This window comes from Ammodytes marinus, assembly GCF_949987685.1.
Source record: "Ammodytes marinus genome assembly, chromosome: 3".
Lineage (NCBI taxonomy): Eukaryota > Metazoa > Chordata > Actinopteri > Uranoscopiformes > Ammodytidae > Ammodytes > Ammodytes marinus.
In genome coordinates, this window is record NC_137232.1 from 20635283 (window position 1) to 20660180 (window position 24898).

The 24898-nt window shown below is 41.9% G+C and overlaps 1 protein-coding gene across 1 annotated transcript; it reads left to right on the top strand.

Annotated features, from left to right (window-relative positions):
- Positions 1-3588: 3588 nt before the first annotated feature.
- Positions 3589-16036, top strand: LOC307248393 (putative G-protein coupled receptor 149; the record flags this gene model as incomplete). Its single annotated transcript, XM_080024791.1, has 5 exons — positions 3589-4566; positions 9584-9764; positions 9904-10388; positions 14934-15077; positions 15521-16036. The coding sequence occupies 5 exons, from the start codon at positions 3589-3591 to the stop codon at positions 16034-16036; spliced, it is 2304 nt and encodes a 767-aa protein (XP_079880917.1).
- Positions 16037-24898: the final 8862 nt, after the last annotated feature.

Here is a 24898-nt window from a genome sequence, read left to right on the forward strand (position 1 = left end):
GTGTGTGTGTGTGTGTGTGTGTGTTTGCAAGTGTGGGTGGATTCACAATTTAAAGTTACAAACTGTGCTGTTGTGAAATTGAGGATGCAACGCCAGAGTCCATTAAGCAACAGAGTAATCACATGTGATATGTGCAATAATGTATGCAGACATCTAACTATATGAATTTAATTTAAATACACCATATTACAGTCATCCATCATTGATTAACTGCACACATTTCATGGTCCACACCAGATGAATCGCGACAGGGACACACCATGATGTTTTACTTCACTGCATTCCCACGGTTTCAGTTTCATTTGCAAGCCAATGTTACGTATGAATGATTTATTAGATGTTGTAAGATGGCCGTTTCTCTCAAATCAATCTCTCGGTCGCTTCCTTACTTTTTATGCAATTTCATTTGACTTCATGAGAGACCATTAAATGTTTATCGAAGTGGACTACTCGATGAAGGGACACACTGTTGTGAAACTGTCAGGTTTTAGCCATCACCCTTTCTGTGTTACTGTAACACAAAAGCACAATCATCAGCATCATACCAAGCCTCACTGCACAGCTGTAATGTACCATTAATCACTGAAAAGGGCTCCACAAGTTAAAAGGAATGGAAAGCTCTGATAGTGTTTACCAAACAGGTTTGCAGAGGGTAACAATCTGTTGATCATTTGAGCATTGTGTAGCAGCAGGCTGTGTCAGTTTGCAGATGGAAAAATATATTTTCTCTCATCTAATTGTATGTAATAGGATATTAAAGCTAAAAAAACATGCTGCCGTGTTTTGTCTATTTTCATTTTGTATGCACTAGGCCAGGGGTTTTCAAAGTGTGAGAGAGTGAGCCCCCCCTCAGAGAACAAATTTCAGCGGAGCCCCCCCCCCCCCCCCCCAAAAAAAAATAAAAAAATATTTTACAAATTTAAACATGTTTTTGAAACATTCTAAACATCTTTGTGCGTTTTTAAACTCATTTAATACATTTTAACATCTTAATCCAGTGTTTTAATCCTGCTTCCTTTAAGCATGGATAATACTGACTGAGTGTGCATCGGAGTGAGAAAGATAGGCAGACAGACTTGCCCAAATTATTGACTAGTTAAATGTCATTCACATAGCCAGTGTTTTTTCGCTAGTGCCTCCAATGTCCTGCTGGAGGAGAATAGTAGCCAGTGGAGAACCAGACCCTCCTAGGGGGGTCCGGGGGTATGCCCCCCCGGGAGATTTTTTTTCACCTTTTTAAAGTGAAATGCATGAATCTGGTGCACTTTGAGAGGACAATTAAGAGGCTAAATATGAGGAATTTTGTGTGAACAAATAATTTGGAGACACTGGGTCTGATGAATTAGAAGCTATTGAAGAAGGACACATGGATTTTCCATAAAAATATTAATTTAAAATAAACAAAATGTATGCAGGGTCCTTTGGGTTGGGCTTGGTGCTCTTTTTCTTTAACGAGACCTATTTCTCTGTAATTTACTGAATGCATTTAAATGCAGTGAGGGGAACGAAGCAGAAGAACTTGTGTCCAGCTATGCCGTGATCTTAGTATAAAAAAAAAAAAAAAAAAAAAAAGAAATTTAGTTTTTCTTTTTTTTACATATTCATCCGCGCCCCCCCTGCCATAACCCCGCGCCCAAAATGAAGGTACACAATAAAAGAGTTGTTACCCTTTTAAAAAGGGTAGTTTACCTTGACAGCATATTAGTTTTTCATACTTTCTTACAGACCATGTCCCCTAAACTTTATTTCCTCCCCATTGCAATCATTAATGAAAACCTTTAGAAAGCTCCACTCCCACCACATGCACAAGGTTTAACATGCACAAACTGTTGCATGCAATACTCACAAACACACACAAAGTAGGTCACCCTGGTGTGTGATGCTGAGCTCAGCTGGTGTGTGTGTGTGTGTGTGTGTACTTATGCACCCTTGTGGATTGTTTATGTCCTCTTGTGTTTCTCTATGGCCCCAGAGAGAGGAGTGCAGTCATTAGACGGGCTGTAAGTCACTTAGCCCAAACTCTAATTCAAGTGCAAGACCCGAAATCAGATGCACTCACAATCATGTTAGCATTCGCGTTGATATGTGTTGCACGAGCCTGAAAGACGAACAACACACACAGTTCCGGCATAGTGACATCATACAGCCAGTGAGGACATGATGGAGTGTGTGTGTGTGGGGGGGGGGGGGGGGCTAAATAAGTAGGCTGACCGTCATAGTGCAGATTCATGTTTTCATTTGCAAGAATGGGCACCAGTCCAAATATCTATCACCAGTGATGAACACAGGAGCTATCTGTAGATCCATCCATCCATGAAACATCCAAACAAACCGAGGAGTCCTTCAGCCGCAAAATCCTTGAACACCAGGGAAGGACGAGACGAGGCCAATTCCACAAAATAAGACATGGACACACACACACACACGCACGCACGCACGCACGCACGCACGCACGCACACACACACGCACACACACACACACACACACACACACATGGGAGGGACACACTTGCACACAAACTTATCTGCCTGTGTCCTGCCACAGGGTCACAGCCTTTTTTTTTGTTTGCTCTTGTTGGTTGCATCTGCCAGTGTTGTCCCTCCAACCATGCAGCTTTATTGTCGAATCATAACACAACCATCAGACTGTTTGAAATACGCCTTATTCACTCATTAAATTATATTTTAAAACCCATGCCCCCTGACTATTACAGGATAAATATGGTTTCCTATAACTCAGTGTTCACAGTCAGGCAAGGATAACTTTCTTTTAAAGTGCGTCTATGCCTTGATACTGTCCTTTGCCCTCTTTGGGTCTCATGAGGCCTGCTCCACTGCAGCAGTATGGCACACATGAGTAAATTCAAACAGACACCCATGTACCTACAGTTAACTCTGCTGCTTACTCTACAAGACAACAAGACACCACTTAAATCTGATCCAATTAATGTTCCCCTTATTATTTCAGCCCTGGCATTTAGGTTTTTTTTCTCTCGAATCTATAAGGTTAAGAAGGTTTTGACAATGGAACAATAAAAACGGAAAGCCATTCTGCTAAACACAGCGTGTCTTTGTCACTGTGTAGCTGTTTAAAGAAAGAAAAGTGACGTCAGCCTTACACAAAATCAAAGTTGATTTGTTTAGGGGGAAAAAAACATTAAAAGCTAAATTTTTCTTCATTTGCATTCAGTTGTGGTTAAGTGTCCTTCACTCAGAGAGAGAGAGAGAGAGAGAGAGAGAGAGAGAGAGAGCTGTGAAGAAAGGGAGAGGGGGTTGGTATAACATTTGACCTGAGGTGAGGTTCGAGCCATGCCACAAATGAAAACGCAGCCAGATGAAATGGTCCAGTACAACACAGACACTGTCGTAGTAGTAGTAGTATGAGTAGTGGGCTACGTCTGGCCCAACCCCGACTGAGACGAAACGGTGATGACGACAGCGCGTAAATCGGCAGCTGGAGCCAAGAGGTGCCCCCAGTAGTTGCGCGGTTTGAACGGAGATGTGGTGCGTGCTGCTGTGCGTGCCATCCTCGCATCTCTGCAGCGCCGTAAAACTTTACAGGTACATCTGGACCAATTAAAAGTGAAAATGTCCACCACCACGACGCACCTCAGCTCCCCGGCGCCCAACCAGAGCTACCTCTCCACGGCCACTTACGATGAGGAGACAGAACTCGCGGGGGTTGAGAGGCAAATTCGCCTGCTGCTCTTCGGCTTGTGCGTAACCATCGCCACAGCTACCATGGTCGGAGGCGCGTACTCGCTGCTCTCGCTCCTCCGGATGAGGAGAAAAACCTCGCTTTGTCTCATCGTGGCTTCCATGTCCGTGGACGACCTGCTCAGCGTGGTGCCCCTCTCGTTGTTCATGCTCCTGCAGTGGGATGCGGACGGAGGTGGAGGGTCGAGCAGCCTCTGCACTTTATCTGGACTTCTCTACGTGTTCCAGGGTGTTTCTAGCAATATGAAGGCTTGCCTCATAGCAGCGTACACTTTTTATGTCACCAAGAGATTCGGAGTGTGTCAGTCCGTCCGCCGGTCCCTGCGAGTGTTGTGGGCCATCGCCGGTGTGTGGGCGGTCAGCCTGGCCGTCAGTGTGTTACCTCTGTGCGGTTGGGGCAGCTTTACGCCGGCCTCTCTCGGGTGTTTCCCAGATAGCGACAGTTTTTACATCCTCTTACTTTTCTCTCTGTATTCCCTGTGTTTCTGCGGCTTGCTATGTTTCTTTATCCCGCTCACCTACCAGCTGCTGTGCTCCAGGGAGCCCCAGCGGACTTTGCTGTACCCCGGCCTATTGGAGATGGCGAGGGGATTGAGTGGCTCCCCTCCCCTCTGTGATCTCCAGTCATTTTCCCGGGACAGCCTGGATAAAAGTTTCGGTGCCTACAACGAGCTGAGCCCAAGTTCAATTATGACAGAGCTCCGGGAGATAGAGGATAGCGGTCTGTCCACAGTGTCTGTCAACAGGAGGAGGACAGCTGCTGTGGACGACACGCCAGCGGTTTTTGCACAAAAGCGATTCTCCATGATCCTGGCGGTGGTCCGAGTCATTTTATGGATGCCCATGATGGTAAGCATGCAGCGTGATAAAATCAACGGTGTAGTTGAAGCCAAAAGCAACTGCCTTTAAAAACGCGGAGCCATTTTAAGATACCCTTGTCAAACAAACTATTTAATGTAATTGGCTTGATATTATTATTTTTTTTTCTTTTTTTTAATGTCCAAATTGTTTATTTATGTGTTATTTAATTATATACTCTGATTTTGTAGACAATCTATAAAAGTACAACTTATCATCAATTCCCTCAAAAACAGCATTCCTAAACAGTTCTCACAGTGGCGTTTTCTCCCGGAGGCCAAGGGAAGCCAGGCTTCCCTGTTTTTTAGGCTGTAGTTGTCATCCAATAAAAACATTTTTATTAACAGTTTCGGTAATTATTTGGTGCTGTGTTGCTGTCATTTCTTCCCCATTTTTCTCCTCTCATTGAGCATTTCACAATGCGCGAAACAGCGCCCCTTTACATTTACATTCTGAAGACGCGGCGAAACACGATACTGCACACTGTATGTCCGCGAGGAAGCCAGCCCGAGCTGGCATCCCTTGGTGAAAAAAAGAAAGAAGGATTGACCAATCAGGTGAGGCTATTGTCTTGATACTGCCCTCCTGTGATTGGTCAGAAGGGTGACATGAGGGTGCCAAGGGAAGCCACTCGGCCCTTGGCTTCACATCAATCAAAACAAAGCATCATTATCAACGTCACTGAAATGTAACAACAATAACAATAGCGGGAGATTAGCATGTTTGCATTGTTATCATATTAGCAAGAACAGTTATGGAGGGTGGAGATTTTGAGTAGTAAAAAAATATTTTACCAAACTGCCAATTGAGGAGCCATTAAAATCAAATCTGAAGGCAGGCCAATGCATGTGGAGAGAAAGAAAGTTTATCGCACTTTCAGGGAGAACTATGTCCGCACCGAGTGGCTAGCTGGTAGCGGCAATCTTCAGCTAATGGCCTTCCTCTACAAATAGTGAGTAAAATACACACCTTCTCCCGGCGCGGGTTAACTGTTCCCTTAACTGTCCGTGTAGCTATGTGTGTTATGTTTTGTGTTATTTTATTGCTAATTGTGCCTTGATTAAGTTGCATTGGTATCCACTGAAGTTGTTCTGGGTTGTCTTAAGTAGTGTTGTATAATGAACATTTGGCCTAGTTCTTAAACGAAAAGGATGTATAGAAAGTATGTGTGTATGTCAAGCACTAACTGATTGTGTGAGTCGTGTCTCATGTGAACGTGAAACTTAAAATAGCCTATAAAACGTCCCCTAATTATATTGTAAATGAATTCGAATCTGTATTGGGCATTAAGCGGCTAGTTGTGCATTCCGGTCGGGGTGTGGGGTGCATTTAATACAATGTATAATTTAATAAAACGATTAGGAGGTGTGTGAGTGAGAGAGTGAGTGAGTGAGAGAGCGAGCGAACGAGCGGTGTCGGACAGATTACAGGCGTGTGCAAGTCCTGGTAAAGTGACCAGGCGCTATAATAGCTCTTGTAGTTACATTAAAGGGGACATATTATGCAAAAACACGGGTTTAAATGTATATTTCCGAGGTCTACTAGAAAAGGTTTTAATGGTTTATTGTTCAAAAAAACCCATTAGTTTTCTTCCATTACCCATTTCTTCATCGCCTTTTCCAGCCTCTTCTGCTCTCTATCTCAAAAGGTTGATATTGACATCTACCCCCCTTCGCAAAAATCCTAGTCTGCTCTGACTGGTCAGATCTACATGGGCGTGCATGCACCGCCCTGCTCATTTACCATACTTAAAAATAAAGCAGTTTATTCATAGCCAGTGAAATGGAAATATAAAGTGTACATATCAAACAGAAGCAAAGCCATAACTTGTATGTAACTGTCCAGTTGTTGCTGGTGGGCCCTGAAGAAGACCACCTGTCTCACCCATTGAACAGTCTCCTCTGATGGAACAGATAGTGTGGTCCGTCAGGTCACTCATATCTGTAAAACATGACACATTCAATGTTATATCATGTAGCCTAGCTGGAATATACATCATATATCTGTAGTTATGGCAAAGCTACTAACTGAAAATATATTTTTTCTTTGATTATTAAATAAGATAGGCTACTAATAAGTTCAGTATAGCCCTTGCTCAAGAAGCAACGAGTTCTGAGTGATACTGTGTTCTTTTTGAAATATAATGGACAGGAAACAAACAGCAGCAGAGGCAACTTACTTTTTCTTCAGGAAGAAAGAGGCTATTCTTCCTGTCTATTATAGTGTACATAAACACTGGAGATGTAATAGGCCTACTGCTGCATGTACCACGACTGCTTGCATAACTACACACTGTCAACAACAAACAAATACTATTCAGTTTCCAACACACCGTACAGTTTCCCCGTCTGTTTTTCACACAGGGGCTGTCACGAACGGACTCACAGATCTAAACGTTAGCATAAAGCTAACGGTTAAGCTAGCGGACGCTAACGCTAACTACTTAACCCAGTGGCATTATCTCGTTTCAGTCGGCGTTGGTTATTATAGGAGGGATAAATCAAAGCACATTACACACATTGAACTCATTAACGGACAGATTTGTTTTTTAAATAGGACTACTTACATTTCCAGAGGAGAGATGGTGTCTCTCAGTAAATCCATTAAGCCCCGGTCTGCTTCGAGGCTGGGGTGTGATGGTAGCTTGAGGATAAGCTAACACTGCAGCTTGCTTCTGCTCTGTTGTTGCATTAGCAGGTGCAGTTCCAGGTGTGTGTGGTTACCAATGGGGCGTCTTGGTTTGCCAATCAACTGCCGAGTTTCTGGCGAGCTTTCCCGTGGGAGTATTTATGTTAAAGAGGACCTATGATGCTTTTTGACTTTTATGACCTATAAACGTTGTTATGATGATTCATAGTCATGCTTTACCATACTAAATTATCAAATAATGACTTACATGCATTTCGACATATTCCCTGCTGACCGTCTGGGGTGTCTGTGCAGAGCACTAAACACTATTCTAGCCAGTCGAGAAGTCACGTCTTCAAAGCGGTCTACCCTTTCATAATTTGTGACGTCGCATACAACTTTGTGACGTCACCACGCGGATGTTTCCATGTATGGTAATGCTGTCACTTCCCTGTTCGCGTCTGCCTCGCGCCCTTATAGGTCCATGCTCGCGCTTCCCGCCACTGAAAGTGTTCCGGAAGGAAGGTAACCAATCACAACGGAGTGGGGTTTGCAGGAGGGGGGGAGGGGAGCGGAGATTGCCGAAGCACAGGCGGAGGGAGCCGAAGCACACACACTCAAGTGTTGACAGGACGTGCTGGATCGCCAAAATAAGAGAAAGAGCTTCCCGAAAATCTACATAGTTTTTTGTGATGTGATTCATGTCAGGTTGCTCTATAGCAGTGTAAAACAAGAAATTAAGACCAGAAAAGTAGTATAATAGGTCCTCTTTAATGAAAACCGACCAATTTCGTCATCAGTTGGTGTTTTTTGGAACAGACCTTCAAACCCCCTCTTTTTCGAAATAAGCATCCCAGAAGAAACTGACATATTTGTCTTTTTGAAGCTTGTGTGTGGTGGTAGGGACCCCATTAACCTAAACAGTGTGCCCAAACACCTGCAATGTTTGGTTTTTCATAATATGTCCCCTTTAAATACAAGCTGCAACGTAGCCTACCCTTTTCTGTCCCCCACCTTCCAATAAACATGTAGATTAAAGGTGTTGTCTCACTTGGCTTCCTCAAAAAACTTACTTAAACTTACTCCAGTTGGTGATTTAAGTATAGGAGATAATGTAGTACTAAGCTATGGGATCGTCCAGATATATATTTTACCCAAATGCATCATAAAGAACTTAAGTAAGCTGTTTTACCTCATGGCAGCGACAAAGAGGTGTCAAACTCTTGAATCTAATGTATGATTAAGTTGCACAAGATGGATTTACATTTTGATTCCATACATCCCCATCATGCCACTATTTGGCTATGAGCTTTAAGGGTTAATAATGTGGACAAAACTAACAGAAATCTCAAGTCAGATATGTATACAATCTTCCCTTCGGAAGAAAACAATACATTCAATTATTCTTTCTTAGTTGGAGACCCATTAATAAACCTTGTATGCCCCTTGAGGCAACTTTGGGTAATCCTGCATGTATTTTTCAAGTAGTATTCAATGTATTAATAAACAGTTATCTTTAAAGCTTTGAAGCCAGCCATCATGCTGTGTGGTCTCATTAAATTAGTTAAACATCGATGCTTAGAAAAACACACAGCCTGTGTGTCCCACTAAATTAACATTGCCGCTAGGCCCTGGGAAGCAGAGTTGGCAGGTTTTAGTCAATACATTCATTGGGTTGCATTGTAAAATGCTGTGCGCCACATGAAGAGAGCTGCTGTTACAGACACTTGTTCTTGCTCAGACAAAGAAAATATAATTCTTTGTTGATAAACGGTGTGCAGCCAGCAGACACTGATGGGCAAACATAATTGGCATTCCAAACTTGCAATACCGAAAAAAGGGAAAAAAATCCCTGGATATGATAAATACAGAAAATGTCAACATTTCTCGTGATCAGAAATACAATAAATGCTACTTACTGTATATGTAAAAACCTTTTGTAGTTTTATTTTCAAAGCAACACACACGTTAAACAACTAATTATTTGAATATATTTCATTTTTATCTGTGTACACAGTCACTTTTCTACAAAGCTGTAGAGGTCATGTCAATATCAACACAATTTTCAACCAGCTCACTGATCACAATGGCTGGGCCATACAAACACTATTCAGAAAGGTAATCATGCATAAGCCTTGAAAGGTATAGATTTATTTTAAATTGACCAGGCTTTACACAGTGAAATAGTGCAACTCTCTCATCATGATGCATTTTGGCTCAAACTGCTTGCATATATTAGAATAAGAAAGAAAAAAAAGCCCAGTATGGTTGGACCATTGTAATTCACTTCCAGTCATGTGTCTCACTCCACTCCCTTTCTCTGGCATACTGAATCAGTGACTACTAACTGAAATCATTTACCTTTTCCTGCCATTCAAAGACTTTGGTGCTGGTACGCCACGCACTGAAGGCACGCAGCTCATCCCTGGAGACCCTGAGCTTCTTCCTCACCCTGCTTGCCCCTGCCGTCACGCCTTTATTTGTGCTGTCTGAGCGTTGGATCCACATGCCATGCGGCTGCTTCATCCACTGCAAACGAGATCCAACGCAGGAACCCTCAGGTAAACCATGATGTTAACAAAGCACCATCAAGTGTGTTTCCACATAACTAACCCCCCAAAACAAATGTCCCACTTTAAGTTTTAATTTTTTTGCACAAGTGTGTAATAAAATGATTCTCTATAACTTTTTTTTTTACAGTGATGAAAAGAAGATTTGAGTTCAACCTGTCCTTCCAACAAGGCTGCGGAGTGTACAAGTTGTCGAATGCCACCATGTCTCCTAACAGTCCCCCCCTTGAGAAGCCTGCCTACCACAGTCTCTTTAACTGTGACTTCCCTAATACCAACCGCCTCGACGCACTAGAAAGTGGCGGGCTCTCCAGCATGGGGCCCGGTTTTGATTTCAGCACCACCCGCCCTGTAGACAGCTCCTCTCATGCAGATCTTTTGTTGGAAGCAAGAGAGGTGCTGGCTGATTGTCCTTCACTCCCTCACCAGAGCCACAGAGATGATGGAATCTTCCCTTGTGTCCCTGCACTGCTTTCTCATCAGGATCACAATCTCACTGACACGTCGTCTGTGTTCGAGGGCTCTGAGAGGAGGCTGTCGCACGAAGACTGTCGCAAAATTGAGCTGACAGACTGGGAGTGGTGCAGGAGTAAATCGGAGAGAACACCCAGACAGGTATACCAGCGTGCAGAGCTTAAGGCTTATTAGCCTTGTTGTTGAACCATAAAATGAAGTCATTTGTATCTGTCATGCTGTGGATTAAGGCTGCCTGGCATCCATTTGTCCTCCACATTCACACTCTTTTGCTTATCTAAACTAGTCACACAACTGCTGCCTTTTGCATGCAACATATGGTGATGTACTCTGGAGAGGATCATTGAATCAGGTCTCCATGGACCATAGAATGGATGGATTTTTGAATCTTCCTTTCTGTGTTTGCATTTTGTTCAAAAGGAAATTAACTTTAATCAGACACACAGCTGGCAGGCTAGGATGCAAGATGAAAGACGTTGGTCTGACTTGTTGTTCTTTTTGGTCTGTGACTCTGTGGGGCTGTTCTGCACTTGTGAAAAGGCCTCTTTGTTTTTGACTGGACAGAGGTTGGAGCTTTGTGATTTAGATGAAATTGTTAAAATTCTCTCTCCTCTGCATATCTATAGTTTGTGCTTAGCCTTAATGGATTCTGACTAACACAGCAATCAATCAAGATACAATCAGCAGCATACCATTTCAGTAACCAATGTCAGTCAGTCTGTGTTTAGAAAAAACAAATATTCCTTTATTGCTGCTCCACAGACACTCTTAAATTAGACCACCTCTCAAAGCCCAGCTCTAATCATTGATTCAGTCTTTTGGCTTGGCTGGTTTAAAGGGCAGTGTTTAGCTCCTTCACGGGATTTTGTCAATGTTTCCTGCCTGGCTGTGAAGTGATATACAATTGGAGTTAAAATTGAATGTGAAATTCAACACAATCCTTTTTTCTACTCAGGTTTTAGTTCAATCTCAATCAGACACATACTGCAGTTTTTGTCTTTCTGCCAAGACCCAAAGTTGTGTTCATAAGTGTACCATTTGCTGTACCAGTCACTCATAGTATGCAGTAGATGCAAAGTCAAATAGCTCTAACTGTAAACAACACTGCTCAAGACAGGCACATAAACCACTATCTGCTAATCCATTTTTAATATATCTCCCAGGCAATTTAATTTTTAAACAGCATTCAAACATTATAGGTTTACTGATTTATGTGTTCTGGCTTTAGAGATGGAAACAGATGAGAAAACAGCTATATTCTGTCCCTGAGAGACAGCTGAGCAGCCTCAGGCATTATATTTAAAACTGACAACAGTGATTGTGACATTTGGAGCAGTTACACTATTAGCTTGTTTTAAACACACAAAAATGTGTGTGTTTAAAACAATTTGAACATGAACAGACTCAGACACATGCATGTGCACACACAAAGACACTTGATGGAAACACATATACACACTTCATCTCTGTTTCTCTTCTATTTTATCTCTGCTCCACTTATAATATTTTGGCTTGAATATCACCAGAGGGTGGAACATCCACGCAGCATGTGTGTGTGTGTGTGTGTGTGTGTGTGCGTGTGTGCCCTATACTTGTCAGTTTCTTAGCAGCACACAATGTATACTACACTCCCTTCGGCCTTATTCATTGAATGAGATCAATATATAAAAGTATTTACAAGCACAATTACAGTATGCATGTGCAGTCACACACCGCATATACAAACGTAACATAAAAACAACAAAGAAGACAATAATAAAACATTAAGCCACACAGATCTAGCAAAACATAAAGATTAAAATTAGCTCACACACACACACATATACAAGCTATATATATACACACTCAGCCAAACAACAGATAAAAGCAAAGCCTTACAATTTAGTGTTTTGTTGTACTATTTCCTGGCTGTGTTTTGCTCCTTATTAGCCGGCTAGATGTCATTACCCGGCGTAAGCCCTCCTTAGTCCCAGCCCTTGTGGCCCTCAGCCTCCACAGGGAGAGGTTGAATTAGAGCTTAAAGACATCTTTACCCTCTCCGTGACTTTACACTGTGTTAGCAGACACAGAGCTGGGGGCGTGATCACAAGCATTATCCCACAGGGGAAACAGAGATGTAATGGGCATTCAGATGTTGGAAACTGGAACCCGTTTGCCACTCTGAGAACACATCCAAAACTGTCATTTTGAACCAATGTACCAATATGTTACAAGGTGAAGAATGAAAAAGACAAAAAAAAACAATTGATTTTTGGTGGACCAGAAAATAACACAACCAGAATTGATATACTGCAAACATCGCAGGATTTGTAAGCAGAATGACAGAAGCCTCTGAATCATGTGTTAGATTATAGGTAAACAAAGAGTTCTATTTCATTCTTACTGACCGCCAGAGGCAGTGCTTAACACTGGATGTTATCCATCGCGCATGCGCAGGTCGAGTATATAATATAAACAAAGGTTGCGTTCCGAATCGCATACTTTCTACTATATAGTATGTAGAAAGAAGATTTAGGATGTCCCGATTCTTGAGGCCAGATTTAGGATGGTTAGAAGTACCCGGATGTCCTACTTCATGCGGCCAAGATTGTTAGTGTTGAAAACTGCATCCTATTTGGGCAATTCTGACCCACAATCCAGTGCGCACGTGAAGTGACGTCACATCGACGAAGCCTCCATATGAAAACAAACAGGGATGCGACGGATATAAAAGCAAGAGGCAAGATCAAGGCGCAATGTTATTACCTCAGGTAATTGAGGAGGCATACGAGTCAAGAGGACTGCCTTTGCCTCCTAACGTCAGAGGCCATTCCACCAGGAGTGTCTCCACTTCCTGGGCAGCACTAAGAGGAGTGCCTCTAAGTGACATTTGTGCAGCGGCCTCCTGGGCTTCAGCGTGCACCTTTGCCCGTTTTTACAGGGTCAATGTAGCTGCTCGCCACGCAGTGGCTGCAGCTGTTTTCCAGGAACCCTCAGGCCCTTCCTAATAGGTGGGTACAGGATTCCTCGTGACAACGTTGGTAATAGTCATCCAGTGTTAAGCACTGCCTCTGGCGGTCAGTAAGAATGAAATAGAACGATAGTTACGTAGGTAACTACGGTTCTATGAATTCTGGATGACCACCAGAGTTCTTTGTCACTCGGAATCTTGCGATAAGATTCTGAAGGGACATTTTGGGAAGTGACGTGGACTTATATAGACGGGCGTCCCGACGTCATCCCCGGTCACACGTGACTTTGTTTATATTATATACTCGACCTGCGCATGCGCGATGGATAACATCCAGTGTTAAGCACTGCCTCTGGCGGTCATCCAGAATTCATAGAACCGTAGTTACCTACGTAACTATCGTTTTCAGCCATGCTAGCAGCTCTGTGACAGTTTACTTTGGAACAGTAGTGCTGTGAACTAAATGCTACATTTAGCTTGCTTATACATGCTTACAATAAGAATGCTAACATTCAGATTGTTTGCACTTATAACCATGTTCGCCATCTTTGTTTAGCATGTTATCAGTAAACTATATGTATTAGCTTTGCATTATGTAATTATTTTTGATAAGTATTTGGTCACAAATTAAAATTTGGACTGGACAATGGCGATAGATGAAAAGGTCTTTACCAAATTGTATGTCTATCCATCAAACACTTGAAATCTTAACTACACATTTCTACCTCATAGCAGAGACAGATGAGAAGTCAGAAGAATGCCAAAATACTGTATTTTCTGTGAACCATAAATGTCTGATTAAAGAGTTAGTGTCAAGAGATATTTCACTGCAGACAGAAAGTGAAACCTTGTTGTCATTTGAGGGGGAGCTCCATAAATAGTCAGGGGATCAAAAATCGTTATTTGGATACATGCCCTGAGCACCATGGATATCCATTTTCGAAATGTTATTGTGGTGCTAGATGGAACATCAGGGGATTGCCAAAATCAGTAGGATCCATCTTTGTTTCCATTGTGCGTCATATCACAATCATTACATTGAACTAATCTAAATAATTTAGATAGTTTAATGAGACTTGCCACAGTCTCCCTACTGTTGCACGGCAGGGTACTATCCCCTTTCCCATGCCAGCAATATACCTTGTCTCAAACACATCATGTTGACAGAGGCATGCTCTGATGGTAAATGAATCTTGGTGTAAACAAAAACAAAAATATGCCTCGAAAACATGATAAAAAATGGCAATGATATATAGCCCTGCAATAATTTTTAAAAAAATATGTCAAACTGAAAAGAAATCTAGAGGAAATTTGAGTTATGCTTTATACAGTGATATTCAATTATTCAGATTGAATACATTCTTAAAACATTATGATAATAGCTAAATAGCTCATAGATCATGCTTCAATCTGTTTGCTGTGACATGAAAGGTATTTGGTAGCATATGCATGGTGTCCTGACATTGTATTTTACCAGCAAATTGCTGTTGACACGGCACTTGCATATGAGCAGCATCAACTCTTGGGATAGAAATGGTTGGTCAACACAGTCATGTATGTGGTTTAACATACATGATAAAGGAGCAAGGTGCAAAGGGGCTTTGCACACTTTGTACGTCTTCTAAACGACATGCTGAGCAGCCAAGATGGAAAGTAAAATGTAATATTATTCTCAGGTAAAGTTGTTGTGTTGGACGTTGACTAAAATAGATTTTTCTCTGGTTCTCCCTATCCAGCGATCATCAGGTGGTCTGTCGATCCCCCTGTGCGCCTTTCAGGGCACGGTATCCCTGCAAGCACCCACAGGGAAGACCCTCTCTCTCTCCACCTATGAGGTTAGCAGTGACGGACTCAAAATCTCCCCCAACAACGCCAGGAAGGTAACCAACCCTAAGCACAGTCTCGTCTAAAATATTACAGTTTAATTCATGGTAATCTTTACCTGACATTCCTTAACCCAAGGAAGTGTTTGACATTTAGCAAAGGGCACTTATTGCTTTTCTTGATAAGATGTGTTGTTACAACGGAGAGTCACGTTCTGTATTTTGTTTTGTTAACCAAAATCACACTGGTTGTCTTAACATTTCCGTTTTCATATGCATTAAAGAAACACAAAATGTAATATGTTAATGATTTACAGATTCTAGGTGGATATTTGAGTTTAGACAGAGTCAGACTAGCTGTTTTTCTTCATGCTTCCATGCGTCCTTATGCTGATCTATTTCCTGACTATAGCTTTCATCTTTAACACAAATCCTTTGTGGGAGTCATATGACTTTTTGCGTCCTACTCAATTCATACATTTTCCCTTCTGACTCATCAGGTGGAAGTGTATCGCTCCAAATCAGTGGGCCACCAGCCCTGCAGTGCGGACGAGCCAGCGTCAGGAGGCCAGGACAGAGACTGTAACGTCAGCGGCTTTGGGTTGGGCATGGACATGGGTCTGGGTCTGGGTCTGGGAGCCGGCATGGGGGACACCAACGTCAAGATCCACCTGGAGGTGCTGGAGATCTGCGACAACGAGGAGGCCATGGACAGCGTCTCCATCATCTCCAACATCAGCCAGTCCTCAGCTCACACTCGCTCGCCCTCGCTGCGCTACTCGCGGCGGGAGAACCGCTTCGTCTCCTGCGACCTGGACGAGACGGCCTCCTACTCCCTGCTCATCCCCAGCGGAGGCAACCCCGAGGCGGACACCATCAACATCACCATACCTGACACGGTGGAGGCTCACCGGCAGAACAGCCGGCGGCAGACCCAGGAGAGCTCGGGCTACCGGGAGGAGATACAGCTGCTCAACGAGGCCTACAGGAAGCAGGCCGGGGAGAGTGAAGAGTGAAGAGTGACGGACATTCGGGATAACGAGAAGGGAAGGTGTGTGTCTCTCGGGAGGAGGACGCTTGACAGAGCATCTCTGACAGCAGAAGGATGAAAGACAAATATTCTCATCATTTCCACACTTATTACTTTTTACCATCACCACAGAACTGACAGGTGACCCCAAACAGAGACTTATAGCTTAAGACTGTTATAATGTTCTGTTTGCCCTGTGTTGTATAGGCTACTTCCTGTTCAGCATAGCAACAGGAGAGCACACGCATCACCTGTGTACACAGAGATAGATTAGTCTGTAAAGTTAAAGTGTTGGTAGGAGTGAGTCTGGGGGAAATAAGAGTTTGTGAGAGAGAGAAAGAGAGAGAGAGAGAGAGAACCAAATGATGGTTAGAGAAACATTATTCTAGCTAAACATCAGTATTCCTTGCAAAACTTTCACCATATGGCAACCTGTCATAATCAAATAGATACAGCCGGGGAGAAATTCACTTAAATGTAAAAAAAAACAAGGTGCGGTCAAATGTCTGATATGAAGCTGCACATCACCGATGACTCAGCTGTGAGGGGAGGGGTCACCTGACCCGTGCGTCTGACTCATCCTGTTGTATGTTGTTGTGCATTTATGTGTAAGAGATGTATCTTTCCCATAAGGACCAGGTCACACGTTTGAGAAGAACGGTTTGTGATGTCAGCTACCAAAATAATTCTCACGTCACGTTTCCTAGACACAAATGTATTTATTCTGCAGATGTCTATTTTATTTATGCCGTGTTTTCCTTTGCGCCCTGCAGCTATTGTACGTCCATCATGTATTAATCAAATGAGAGGGAGAAAGAGATTTTTTAAATAGGCAGAGAGAGAGAAAAAAGGAGAGAGAGGCAAGCAATTGAGGGATATTGCAAATTACTTTTCAGAAATAGTTTGAGGGGATACTTATGTAGAGCTGAGCAGCAACCTTTAAATGAGCAACAATGTATATATTCCACTACAGTATAGGCAGCATATGAATGTAGATTCTAGAGCCACTTTGGGGGATCATCTCTCTGCCTACTCAGTTCACGGCCCATCCAATCAGTGAGCCACCGGGTCCTCTCACCTTCCAGCGAATACATGCATAAATTCAGGACTGGATTTTTTTTTATTGATAGTATTGTTCATTCACCCACCGTTATTGAATGGTAACAAGGACTATGAACCTTTTTCAGGAGCGTATACATATTTATTCTCTTTTGCAGATCATATGAGTATATCCGTTATCTATATATGCACATTCACATGTACACGTGGTTATATGATTGCAGTCACTTAGAAAAATAGGATTGTGATTGGTCGAGCTTAGAGCGACTTATATATTTATGATAATACTTTATTCTTTTTTGACGGTGTCCCTTTTTATATCAGCTGTTTGGTTGCAGGATCTTCCACACAACACCATGCAGACATAATTTGCAGGCGTTTGAATAGTCCTTCAGCAGGCCCACTTCATCAGCTGCGACGTGCTCCATCCCCCTGAAGAATGTTGTCATTAAAGATTCATACCAGAGAGCTGCTTCCAACGGGATTGCAGTGCATTTCTACACTCAACAAAAATATAAACGCAACACTTTTGTTTTTGCTCCCATTTTTCATGAGATGGACTTAAATATCTAAAATTCATTCCAGATACACAATTGTACCATTTCTCTCAAACATTGTTCACAAATCTGTCTAAATGTGTGATAGTGAGCACTTCTGCTTTGCTGAAATAATCCATCCCACCTCACAGGTGTGCCACATCAAGATGCTGATCTGACATCATGATTAGTGCACAGGTGTGCCTTAGACTGTCCACAATAAAAGGCCACTCTGAAATGTGCATTTTTTTGCTTTATTGGGGGTCTGGGGACTCAGAACCAGTCAGTATCTGGTGTGACCACCATTTGCCTCATGCAGTGCAACACATCTTCTTCGCATAGAGTTTATTAGATTGTCAATTGTGGCCTGTGGAATGTTGGTCGACTCCTCTTCAATGGCTGTGCGAAGTTGCTGGAGACGGCTTATTGTGGAGAAATGAACATTCAATGCACGAGCAACAGATCTGGTTGACATTCCTGCTGTCAGCATGCCAATTGCACGCTCCCTCAATGCTTGTGGCATCTGTGGCATTTTGCTGTGAGACAAAACTGCACATTTAAGGGTGGCCTTTTATTGTGGACAGTCTAAGGCACACCTGTGCACTAATCATGATGTCAGATCAGCATCTTGATGTGGCACACCTGTGAGGTGGGATGGATTATCTCAGCAAAGCAGAAGTGCTCACTATCACACATTTAGACAGATTTGTGAACAATGTTGGAGAGAAATGGTACAATTGTGTATCTGGAATGAATTTTAGATCTTTAAAGGCACTACGAGTAAGTCGGCACGTTGGCGACACCTTTGAACAAAAGCGGTAGTATTATTACGACGCCAGCTGTCGTGAAGCTGTTTGCTTGCTCGTGCAGGGCTGCAAGATTCAAATAATCAGGAAGCAATATGGTGCGTGTCCGTGTGTGGACTCTTTTCGGCTCGGTGAGAGTGGTGGTGACACAGCATCTACTAATGCCAGTAAGTGCTAAACACACCTGATTGCAATGAGTTGATGCATTGTCACCTCTCACGGAGCTGAACGAGTCTTTAGTAGGCTACCGCTCATTCATTTAGGAGTAAACACTGCAGTCTAGGTTCACTCCGTGAAATTGTGTAGGCCTATACGTTGCTTGGCAACGCCCTCCCACCCGCCTATCACTCTCCCTTTTTTGCTTTTCTTCATTGCATTTTCTTTTTTTGCTTTGATGGTTCAGCCCCGTTATCAATTATGACGACAAATAACTGTCTCAAACAAGGCTCCCGCTCCCCTTCTAGGGTGACCAGATCGCATTTCCATTACTTTTCACACGTCCCGCAAATTGAGACGTTGTCCCGCATTGTTATTGAAAGTGAGCCCCCCTTTTTAAATGCGTGTTTTATAATCTGGTAGCCTATATCCGATAGCTGTGTGGAGACAGCAGTCTGTGAGTGTGCGTCTCTCCGTTTGTCTCTGTGTGTGTGTATCGCACTGTCGGGGGGCTGCTGGGCTCATTGGACTCTGTGAAGGTGCTGCCTGCTTCAGCATTTCCTTTCTGTTACTTCAAAATAAAAGCCAACTCACGTTTGTCAAGTGAAATGCTTATGTGAAGCCAGTGAAATGCTTTTAATGTGAAGCCGCAGCCTTAACTCTATTTGTTTAACAGTAGCTAACTTAACTGCTGCGCGCTGATCTAAAGATAGTGTTTTTTAATATAGAAAGCCGTGTCTCTGGCATTACCGGTGGTGACACGAGTTTATTTTGCTAAAGAAAACGGCACTTTGTCCCGCACAAACGTAGTCTTTGTCCCACATCTGGTGAATTGGGATCTGGTCTCCCGCTCCCCTTCCCTCACCTGGAGCCATAGGCTTCTCAAATCGCGTTCCTGCGCCACACTGAAATCTGCGACCAATGCGGATATGTGACCATAGAGCATGCACGCGTGAACCGAAAATCGGACTGGGTGTACGACCAGATCAAATGCAGTAATAAAAACTATATAAAAACGTCTTTCTTTGCACTGATGGACTTGTTTGCTGTTAAAGGTAATTTATGATTATGAGAGGAAACATGAGGCTGTTTAAAAGATATTTAAAAGTTACTCGTTGCCGCTTTAAGTCCATCTCATGAAAAATGGGAGCAAAAACAAAAGTGTTGCGTTTATATTTTTGTTGAGTGTATTTCGAGTGCTCTTGGGTGCAATGTGACAGAAAATCATGTACAGGCTTATGAATCATAATGAATGTAAAGTTGTGTTCAATGTCAACCATGTCAGCTGTTAATGGTGCCAAAGGTTTTCAATTTCAACTGAGCACCGCTTCATCTCTGCAGCCCAACGAAGTGGAAGTAATTTGATCATCCGCTTATTCTCACTTTTAGACATGACTACGGTTCGGCTTCTGGTCAAGTGTTCTCAGAAATTGTAATCAATAAACTGCCTTGTTTGTGTGAGATTGGAAAATTGTACATTATAGGCGCATAAGTGTTTACATGTCCATTCACTCGTGTCAACTATCTGGACTGATAACCGGTAACACACAAATAACTCAAATGGGACTTTCTTTTACAGAATAAAAGCAGATAAAGCGGAATAATTAAGAGACTGACCTAGATAGTTAGCAGTCATCAATGGTTGTTGTGCCCCATGGGATGACAAAAATGTGACTGAGCCACAGCAGCTGTATGGGATTTTTATTGTGCTCTTATCAGTGTTTGAGTTGCCATAAAATCAGCAGTAAAATGCATTAAATGTTCTTGTATTTGGGAACTTTTCGCAAATGATTGATCATGGTTTGTCTGTAATTTAGTGCAGTTAGCCTTTTTTGAAGGAGAGAGACAGGAAAGCACATGAAAGCGGGAGGAAATTAAGAAAACGGCATAGGACTGCTAAAAACCAAATGGAAAATAATGGAAAACTTAGATTTTTAAAGGCTTTTGACAGCTGCATGCTCCTCCCAATGTTTTGTCTTTTCTCTCCATATGTTAAAACATGATGCTATTCATCTGGTGTTTTTCATCTTGGTCAAACGATTCATTGGGGTCAGAGGTCAGTTTGTACGCGATACAGGTAGCCCTGAGGGTATAAAAAACAAGGTTGGCCGAACACATCCACAACAGTACTCAGTAGGGTGAATTCGGGTAATGTGGGACGATTTTTGCAATTTTGACTTCAGCGACCTATTGCGATAACTATCCAACACATAATCTCAACATATTATACATTTCTGAAATCTGTAGAATGTTTTCTACAACACCAGAAGAAAAAAAATGTAGATATGATACCAAGAAGAGACATGCCACAACTATTAGAGTTCTTTGTGACAAATTAAATATTCGGCCTAAATTTGATAATCTGGGACAGGTGACGTTGTAATCTGGGACAGTTGTATTAGCCTTTAAAAAAAAGCCTAAATCACCGTATTTTCTGCAGTTTAGCCTCACTATCAACAAGTCCTATACAAGCATTGTGGGAAAATGACAAAAAGAAAGCTGAATAAGTCAAATACATTGTACACTTGATGAATTGATCTACCATATGCAATTATTCAAAACATTTTCTTTCAGTCGTAGTCTCTTTTCCTGACATTGTGGGGCCATTGTACTCTGTAGGCCTAATGCATTGAATTTTGTACATTATAGGTCATTTATTTTTATATATTTTATGAGGTAGGCTATTGTATTGTACTTTGCATTAGTAGTTAAGCACTGTAAATGCATATTTTTCCAATTTGGATCATTTAAATGACTGTCCCAGATTACCCAAACCATGCCGTCCCAGATTATCAATCATATTTGATAATCTGGGACAGCAACATAATGGTTGAAAAATAAAAATCTAAAACAAATATTCAACATATTATTGCATATTTTGTTTCTTTAACATATCACAAACATAATTGCCAAAAAAAACAAGAATATGCATTATTTTTGAAAGAGTTATATCCTTAACATTAAATTGATCAGAATCCTATGTCATTGACCAATTCTCGAAATTCTCAGGGGAGCTTCTGTTTGATAAGTGCTCTTCCTCTTCCTGTGACATCCCCCCCATGAAGACATATCATTTCAGTTGCGTGACATTCATACTAATCCTGTAGTATTTTTATTTTTTTTTAAACTTTGTTAGATAAGGAAATAAACACATTTGACCTTAAGTGTCCCAGATTACCCAATGTCCCAGATTACCCGAATTCACCCTACACATAGTGATAGCTCTGGGGAGGGGACTTATTCTTTCTCCCCTCATATCTTTTTGTTTTCACAACCGCCTCGAATACTCAAGGGATTGCCCCTCCCCCCTTACATTTCAGCGCTTTTTAAATATGCTTTCCTCCCCTGGTTTCTCACTTTTTCCTGAGAAGACAACTTTCAATTCTTCACTCCCAGACCTGCTTAAGGCAAGCCTGAATATATTTATGTCAGTGCTCAATATTAAACATAAAAAAACACACAAATCTGCGACATCTGTGACAATAATTAATTTCATCTAGAATATTTTTTTTTTCAAAACCCCTGAAAATGATCTTGTGTGTTTTTTCTGTCTGGTCTGGACACCATGAATCTGGACACACTGCTCAAATGTTCATTTCACAGTTGCAGTCACACATCAAATTAAAGATATCACATCCTTGAATGCATCATCGATGATGATGACTTGACAGGAGAGCGTGCAAAGAGAAGGAACTTCGTTTAAAAGTGCCGATGCGTGATATTGCACGACAGCGCTTTAGGCAGCGATCTTCTGGACGGCTTCTCATGAGAATCACCAAACACATACCATTACCGACCCCCTAACAACCGCCAACCTTTTATAGTTTCCGTTCAGTGCATGCGCTTCATGACATTAATTGGATGTATAGTGCTTTTCCTTTGTGAGACTAAAAGACAGGAGGAGAAAGGGCTGGGGGAGCATCTGAAAAAACTCATTCAATATTCCAGCTAATTTAAAACAAGAGAATGTTGATAACAATCCAATTCGGATTGTATTCAAACAGAGTCGATGAAGGGTGAAAAACAGCATTCTTAATAAATGTAGAAGCACTTATTGATTTAAATATTTAAATAAAATCAGTATTTAAATTAAAAACATTCAGCCTCCTGTGAAGCACGTCGTGTTATGTACAAGTTACAATAAAATGCTTCAGAGAGGCAGTGTTTCACTAATTGCTAGTGCTATTAATCCAGTGTTATTTTAATTAGAGGGTGTTGGATTGCTTTGCTGTTAAACTGTATAGTAGTTGATGAATCACCAGAGCCGGCCCGAGGCATAAGCGAACTAAGCGGCCGCTTAGGGCCCCCGACTGCCTGGGGGGCTCCCTAAAAAAAAAAAACGTTTTTTTTTTTTTTTTTTTAGTTTGTGTGTTTGATATTAACATCATATTATGCAAATGTGAGTTATCATACAAAAAAAGGAATAAAATGTTTTGGTCTAGATAATTAATAGCCTAAAAATGTAATCAGTTCATCTGGGAGGAAATCCGAAATTATGTGATTATGTCACGTTCACATCCATGCACAGTGTGTATTGAGTTTATTTAAAAACAATTGGAAATGGGGCTGCCCTCAGTTGCCCATGCACTGTGTATAGTCTATAGCCTATTTCAGCCTTGTCTGTGGAAAAAAAGATACAGTAGCTGGACAACAGAGTTCTTCTGCTTCGTTCCTCACACTGCATTTAAATGCATTCATTATATTACAGAGAAATATGTCCCGTAAAAGAAAAAGAGCTCCAAGCCCAACCCAGAGGACCCTCCATAATATTTCATTTTATATTAATATTTTTATGGAAAATCCATGTGTCCTTCTTCAATAGCTTCTAATTCATCTGACCCAGTGTCTCCAAATTATTTGTTCACACAAAATTTCTCAGATTTAGCCTCTTAATTTTCCTCTCAAAGTGCACCAGATTCATGCATTTCACTTAAAAAAGGTTAAAAAAATCTCCCGGGGGGGCATACCCCCGGACCCCCCTAGGAGGGTCTGAATCTCGGCTGTCTAATATTTTCGCACAGCCGCACAGTGGAGGCACTAGCGGAAAACACTGGGTGTGTGAATGATATTTAACACAGATCTATAGTTTTAGCAGCGCTAACATTGGAGAGGGGCCCCCTAATCATATTTCGCTTAGGGCCCCCTGAAGGCTTGGGCCGGCTCTGTGAATCACCATTACATTTTAGAACATATTGAAACTGAAAAGCTGCGGACAATATGTAGGTGAGGATGCTTGAAATCACCACCATGCCCATGATAGAGCCAGAATGTGATAGGGTCTTCCGTCATGTAGATCTGTTTCTTTTGGCTGTAACCTTTAAGGCTCAGACAACAGGCCATGCCCTGATATTCCATTGAGCTTGAAGACGTTTACAGCGTTGACTTTGACAGCACAGACTGTCTCTGTCTGTGAATATACTGTATTATAGTTATAGGGCATTGCTTTAACAGTATTTTTTGGTGTCCAATGTGCCTCTTCAGGGACTCAAAATGGATACATCCATTCGTAGCTGAGCATTGACATAAATAGGTTTGGTCAACTGGAATATTAGGGTTAAGTAGAGCTAGGCCTATACCTCAACAGCCAGGGCTCCTCATAATTTTGTTTCTCTTTGTTGTCACACTAACCATAAATAAATCAAATACACCCCACAAAACAACAGTTCCCATTACACTTTCACCCCTGTCTGCGGCTTTATAGCCATTGCTTATTTACAATGTATTAATGTGCAATTATTAGTCCTGCTAGATCCTATCTGTTCTGTTAGAATGACATACAAAACAACTGTATTTACATTTAGCATTACCTGGGATTAATCTAGGTATACCTCCCTCCAAGAAATGTTTTAAGGAAATATACGAGACCTTTTATTTACAAAATATATAAAATAAACAAGGTGATAGGCGAACGACCAATCACACCGCTCTACGACAATATCGAGCAACTCATAATAATTCTGACGTCACCGCTGTGCGACTTGCCGGATGGAAACGAGAATGATGCATTTTGACAGCAGCATCTAAATGTTGCTGCTTTACGGGTGAATTAAAGTTTGAAATTTAAAACTGTACCTGTAGCTTTAAAGGATTTTACTGTTAGTATCTACGTGGGTGCAGCCTGATACTTTTACCCTCCGTTTTTGCTCCGTAAATAAGCTCAACACATTGTGCAGCTAACCGAAGTTAGCGTTAGCGGCTCGCTTACGTCGCTACAAGACAACCTGACTATAATTACAGGGCAGAGGATCCTCATCGGCTTTTAAGCATTTGGTGCTTATCTCTGTCGGCGGC